Genomic DNA, 7,414 nt, shown 5'->3' with positions numbered 1-7,414 from the left:
CCGGATGGTTTCACTCATAGCAGGAGTATAATGGACCAGGCGAGAAAATAACAAAAATAATGAACAACCATATACCAAAGACATTTTGCAGGGCTGGAGGGGTATGGAATCAAAAACGGGGGGGGGAGGGGGTGAAGTGCACGGGATAATGGTGATGGCACACGGGTTATTTGGTGATGGGAAACCCGCAGGGATTACAATTGAAATGGAAAGAAATGTACAAAATTATGTAAAAATAAACTGTTATAAAATAAAAGATACAATACCTTACCAAAAAGACACAAAAACACTGATTCAAAAAGACTCCTGCATGCCCATGTTTATTGCTTCTGTATTTACTATAGGAAAAACATGGAATCAACCCAAATTCCCAAAAGTAGACAATTGGATTTAAAAGACTTGGTACATATACCCAATGGAATATTACTCAGCAATCAAAAGATAAACTCATGTCTTTTGTAGCAATATGGATGGAGCTGGAAGGGATCATACTCAATGAAATAAGCCAGAAAGAAGAAGAAAAATACAGGATGGTTTCACTCATAGCCGGAGTTTGAAGGACCAAGGAGAAAAAGAAAAAAACAATTATAATGAACAACTATATACTAGAGACATTTTATGAGGGTGGAGTGGGGAATGGGGCCAGAGGGAAGTACATGGGTCTATGGTGATGGCACATGGGTGATTTGGTGATGGGAACCACATGGGTATTACAACTAAGATGGAAAAATTCACAAAATGATGTAAAAATGAACTGTTATAATTTTTTAAAATATGTGGTACCACCATTCTACTTGCTTTACTTCACTCTGTATTGTATTCCACTCAGTGGAACTGCCAAAATGTATTTAGCATATCCATTATTGAGGAAATGTAAGTTTCCATATTTGTTTGCATAAAACAATGTTGGATGACTATCTTTATATGTTTGTCATTGCTTTGTAACTGTGTAAATTCACAAAAATTTATGACATTCAAATTCCCCTTAGATCATTTAGCCATTTGTATGACTTTATGAAAATTAAGAAGTATTTTATATATTAAGGTGAATTCCAAAGTCATTGTGTTATAGCAAAATGTGGATAGCTATTACTTTGATGAAGATCTCATTTTTTTAATTGTTTTCTTGATTTTCAGCTTTGCAGACAATTGCTACTTTAGATAATTTATTAACTGCTGAAAATCCAAAAGAGAATGAAGTACTTACAGAAAGAGATTCATCTATTATGCTCCTCAGTTTAGCTGCCCAGCTTGCTTTAGAGGTAACTCTTCTGTATCCATCTACTAGATTTTTACCTCATTTCTATTTTATTTTTTGAAGATTTTATTTGTTTATGAATAAAAGAACTAGGGTGTGGGCCAGAGGTTTGGGGTATGTGAGAGTATTCACCAGAGACAGAGTGGGGAGTAGAACAACCATGTACTAAAATACACTGTTGAGGGGAGCAGAGGGGGAAATAGGAGACATCTGCTCTGCCATGTAGGTTAGCTCTTTGACTGGGGATCAAACTCATGCTGCTGTGGCTCATGATGTCTTGATAGCACTGAGACTTTAACCCCAGAGCCAAGGAAGCTACCTCTCTTTTCTGTTTTCAAAGACAATGAAATTGTAAGTTAGGCACAGGTGATACCTCCCTTTACCTTGTTTTGTTTCATATTTTCACACCAAGGGTGGCAGAATTGTTTTATTTTTCTTTATTCCTTTATGATGTAAAGTAAATGAAATAAAGTAAGATAACAGATTTATACTTATCACTACAGGAAAAAAACATTAAAAAACATCAATTTAAAAAAGAAACTCTAGATTTAAAATACCAAAATATGCAAACTAATTGTAAATATATTTTTGGGGAAATTATCTTTCTCATCAATTTGAACAAATACGTTTAAATCTCTGTGAAACTTTTAGTTCATAACTACAAAACAACTATGGTTTGGAAGTAATAGATACTTGTGTTTCTTTTTTTTGTTTGTTTTAACTTACAATGGTCATGCTGATAGATAGGATAGGAAAAGCAGTAGTAGCTTGTAGAAATCTTGAAGTGGATAGTAGACTATGTTTGATACTGGCTCTGCTTCTTAAGCACAACTTTGAATCTTAATTTCGTAATTCCAAAATGAAGCTAATACCTACCTCTGGCTTTATTCTGAAAACTAACTAAAAAGATGGCTGAAAATGTGATTTGTAATCTTTGAAGATTGATCTACAAGTATAGTGTTTCTGTTCTCATTAAAATATAGAGCATATTTAATGTTTATAATCTGGTCACAGCTATTCCTTCTACTTTATCCCTTACTTCTCCCTATTGTCATCATCCCTGGTAATGTAAATCACCACGACATTAGGCTGAAGATACAGAATTGGGGAAACATGCTCTTCATCCCTTCAGTCAATCACAGTATTTCTGAAACAGGCCAATCATATTCCTTTTCCCATGTTTTGTTTACACCATGCCATCATTTAAAAAAATGTTCTTACATATTTATTTTTTATTTAAAAGAACAAATGAGAATTTTTAAATTTATTTTTATATATCTATTTACATTGTTGGTCATTTTATAACAGTGTGTTCTTACATATTTAAATGCTAGCCTTTTCAAAATCCCATCGAAGGTTTCTTTGTACTGCAGAGATTTCCCAAATCAATTCCAAGTCTCAATGTTCTCTTCCTACTCTGATTTTCAGTATTTTTAATGTGTATGCTAATTATTTGGTCTTTATCATATATACTGTAGTATATTGCTTATACATGATTTTTTTTTTTGTCCAAACTGGCTTGTCAGATCTTTGAGGACCATATTTCTACCAACTAGCCCAATATCTATCCTAAGTAATTGTTAGATATAGCTTGATTTATACATATTTTGATGTTAATAAGTAGGATAGTATAATTCCTGAAGAAGGAATAATATTTGGCAGATGCCTATACAGAATGTTTTGTGCAGGATGGAGAGGAGGAGGAAATGAAAGAAATGTGCTGTTGAGAAACCCAAGGACACATACCTTTTTTTTTTAGATTTATTTATTTGTGCATACAGAATTGGGGTACAGGCCAGAGGCTCAGGGGCGGAGAGAGGCTTCACCAGAGACAGAGTGGAGAACAGAACAGGCAGATCGACAAAGTACACTGCTGAGGGGAGCAATGGGTGGGTCAGGAGAGGTCTGCCACGCCATCTGGTCACCTCCGGGGCAGGCGGGAATCGAACTCATGCGGAAGTGGCTTTAGATTCTCAGTGTTGTGCTTTAACCCGCTGCGCAACCAGGGAGGGCCGGACACATATCTTTTTAAGTGAAGGTTTATAAATTTACATTTGATGTGGAAAGCAGAAGAAAGTCAGTGGGAGAATTATGGAAATTTGTTTCTGAAAAAGAAGATAGGTTTAATAAAGAAGAAAAAAACAGAAGAAAAAGAATGAAATAGTTTGAATTAGAAGACGGAAGGATCGATGGAAGAGCCAAAGGCAGGAAGTTGACTATATATTTAAAAAAGAACAAGTTTAGAATCCACTTTTTGTTTGCTACAATTTCTTTTTTTAAAAATATGTTTATTTTTACATCATTTTGTGCTTTTTTTCCATATCCATTGTAATCCCCGAGGGCTTCCCATCATCAAATCACCCATGTGCCATCACCATAGTCCAGTGCACTTCTCTCCCTCCCGCCATTTTTGATCCCATTCCCCACCGCATCCCCATAAAATGTCTCTGGTATTGTTTGCTATTATTATTATTTTTCCCCCTGGTCCTTTATATTCCTGCTATGAGTGAAACCATCTGGTATTTTACCTTTTCTTTCTGGCTTATTTCACTAAGCATGATCTTTTCCAGTTCCATCCATGTTGATGCAAAAGACATGTGTTTATTATTATTTTTGGTTGCTAAGTAATATTCCATTGTGTATATGTACCACATCTTTTTGATCCAGTCCTCTACTTTTGGGCATTTGGGTTGTTTTCATGTCTTTCCAATTGTAAATAAAGCATCAATAAACATGGGGGTGCAGGTGTCTTTTTGAATCAGTCTTTTTGTGTCTTTTAGATAGATACTTAGGAGTGGGATTGCTGGGTCATATGGAAGCTCCATTATTAGCATTTATGAAGATTCCAAACAGTTCCGTAGTGGTTGTACTAGTTTGCATTCCCACCAGCAGTGCAGGAGAGTTCCTTTTTCTCCACATCCTTGCCAATATTTGCTGTTGCTAGTTGTTTGAAGATGTGCCATTCTTACTGGGGTGAGGTGGTATCTCATTGTGGTTTTAATTTGCATCTCCCTTATTACGAGTAATGTTGAACATTTTTTCATATGCTTCTTGGCCATCTGCATTTCCTCTTTGGACAAGTGTCCTTTAAGCTATTCTGCCCATTTTTTGATAGGGTTGATTATTTTTGTTGAGTTTCATCAGTTCTCCATAAATTTTTGTGATCGATCCTTTATCGCTAGTTTTGTGTGAGAAAACTTTTTCCCAATCAGTGGGATGTCTGTTTGTTTTTTGTAATGTCTCTTTTTCTATACAGAAGCTTTTTAACTTGATGTAGTCCCATCTATTTATCCTTTCCTTCACTACTGTTCCATTGGGTACTGCATCTTCAAAGATGTTGCTGAAGTGTATGTCGTATAGTGTTTGGCCCATCTTTGCTTCCAGGTATTTTACGGTTTCTGTTCTAATGTCTAGGTCTTTAATCCACTTCAAGTTGATTTTTGTGTATGGTGAGAGGTAGTGATCTAGTTTAATTTTTTTGCATGTAGCTTCCCAGTTTTCCCAGCACCATTTGTTGAACAAACTTTCTTTGTGCCATTGTATCTTCTTTGCTCCTGTGTTAAAGATTAGCTGCCTGTAAACCTGTGGGTTTATATCTGGATTTTCTATTCAAATCCACTAGTCTGTGTGTCTGTTCTTGTTCCAGTACCATGCAGTTTTGATTATACTTTTGGGATAGTGATGCCTCTGTTTTCTTTCATTTTAGTCAGGAGAGTTTGGCTATTCAAGGTCTTTTTTGGTTCCATATGAATCTCATCAATATTGTTTCTATTTCCTTAAAGAATGTCTTTGAGACTTTTATTGGGATGGCGTTTAATCTGTATATCGCTTTTGGTAGGATGGCCATTGTGATGTTAATTCTCCCAATCCATGAGCAGGGGATGTCTTTCCATTTCATGGTGTCTTCTTGTATTTCTTTTAACAGTGTTTTGTATTTTTCTTTGTAGAGGTCTTTTACTGTGTTTGTTAGGTTGATTCCCCAGTATTTGATTCTTTTTATTTTAATTGAAAAGTGATTTTTTTTATGTCTGCTTTTTATGATTGGTTGTGTAAGTGAAGACCTCTGACAATTGTGTTGTGATTTTATATCCTGCTACCTTACTAAACTGGTTGATTATTTTGATTAGTTTGCTACAATTTCTTTTCAAAAGACGTTTCAAGTGCTAGTGAGAATATCTCATTCAGCATATACTTATTGAGCACCTACTTTGTGTAGGGTCTCGGACAAATATGTAAAGAGAACAGTAACTCTTAAAGTTGGTCAGGGAGTTGGCTTTGTAGTATATAAGTGTTTGAAAAGTTGTCATCTTCCTGAGGAGACATATTCTTACCATCCTATTTAAAATAATTCACACCAATCCCAATCCATTCCCACTCTGGATCCTATTATTTTTTTACATCAATATTTTGTATTCTTTGAATATATTATACAACTTGCTTATTATGTTTTTTGTTTATCATTTTTCCTACTTGAATGTAAACTTTAAGTTCAGATTTTTTCTTTTCATTAATGGAAAGAATGTAAATAACATTTTACAAGTATCACTATGAAATTAAGTAACTGTATTTGTCTTTTGTAGAATGGACAACAAATTGTCTCAGGAAAAGCTTTAGAATATTTAGCTAAACATTCAGAAGACCCACAGCAAGTCTTGATAGCTTTAAAGTAAGTAATCACATTTTGTATATGTGAAGGAATTTCCTGTTCATGGAACTCTTGGTCTGTAAACTTTGCTGTAATAGTACAGATGGGATCAGGCTGAGTTAGTGACTACTATAACAACTGTTTTTTTTTTTTTTTGGTTCCAGCTTTTATTAAGATATAATTGTTATAACATTGTATTATGGTGTGAAGCATGATGATTTGATACAGATATATATCCTGAAATAATTACCACATTCTTCACCTCACATAACTATGAAATTTGTTTTGAATATTGCAAGAAAATTTAAGTCATACTCATAGAAATGGTCAAGTATATTATCTTGTTATTCATTTTAGTCACCCTGCTTTACATTAGATCCACAGTCATTTAGATACACACACACACATAACAAAATATATATAAATACACATAGTATTACATATATATACACATACACACACACATAACAAAATATATATAAATACACATAGTATTACATATATATATACACACACATAACAAAATATATATAAATACACATAGTATTACAAATATATACATATATATATATATATATATATACGTAACATCATTGTTCATTTTTTACAATGAATGCTTGTATACTCTCTCCTTTTAGGTGTATTTCACATAATATTCCCACTATCATTTCACCTGTGAGCCATAACCATAGTCCCTTGTGCTCTTCTCTCCCCTGTTTTAGTCCCTCATTCTACCCTTTCCTTATAGAATGTCTGATTTGTGGTTGCCTGCTAATTTTTTTTATCATTATTGTTATATTTTTTTTATGATTCCCTTATTTGGCTCCCTATATTCCTCTTATAAGTAAAACCATCCAGTATATTTCTTTTTCCTTATGGCTTATTTGACTGAGCATAATCCCTTCCAGCTCTATCCATGTTACTGCTAATGGCATGAATTTATCATTTTTGATTGCTGAACAGTATTCCATTGTGTATATATACCATATCTTCTTGATCCAGTCATCTATTTTTTTTTTTTTTTTTGGCCTTTGGGCTATTTCTGTATCTCCGTATCTTACCTATTGTAAATAGTGCTGCAATAAACATTGGAGTGATTTTATTCTTTTTTTTTTATTTGTCCTTTGTTTATTTTTCTAGGAATGAAACTGCTTATATGGAAGCTCAATTTTTAGTGATTTGAGGGACCTCCACACAGCTTTCTATAGTGGTTGGACCAGCTTCCATTCCCACCAGTTGTGTAGGAAAGTTCCTTTTCTCCATATCCTCACCAACATTTTTTGTTTTCTGTTTTTTTATTATGTGCCATTCTTACTGATGTAAGTTGGTATCCCATTGTAATTTTGATTTTCACTTCCAATTTTAAGTGATGCTGAACATTTTTCATATGCCTGTTGGCCATTTGCATTTCTTCTTTGGAAAATTGTCTTTTTAACTCTGCCCTTTTTTTTTTTTTTTGACTAGGTTGTTTACTTTGTTTTTGTTGTGTTTCTTCAGCTCTTTGTAGGTCT

General features: G+C 34.0%; 1 protein-coding gene across 1 annotated transcript in view; it reads left to right on the top strand.

Annotated features, from left to right (window-relative positions):
* The window catches only part of TEX11 (testis expressed 11), a 322,651-nt gene that overhangs the window by 224,712 nt on the left and 90,525 nt on the right, over positions 1 to 7,414 (top strand). The window contains exons 17-18 of the mRNA XM_004694432.1: positions 1,138 to 1,262; positions 5,839 to 5,924. Of these exons, the coding sequence (XP_004694489.1) occupies positions 1,138 to 1,262; positions 5,839 to 5,924 (211 nt within the window). The remainder of the gene's footprint in view (positions 1 to 1,137; positions 1,263 to 5,838; positions 5,925 to 7,414) is intronic.

This window comes from Condylura cristata, unplaced genomic scaffold (genome assembly GCF_000260355.1).
Source record: "Condylura cristata isolate star-nosed mole 26May11 unplaced genomic scaffold, ConCri1.0 scaffold00043, whole genome shotgun sequence".
NCBI lineage: Eukaryota > Metazoa > Chordata > Mammalia > Eulipotyphla > Talpidae > Condylura > Condylura cristata.
This window is presented reverse-complemented; position numbering and strand designations above follow the sequence as displayed.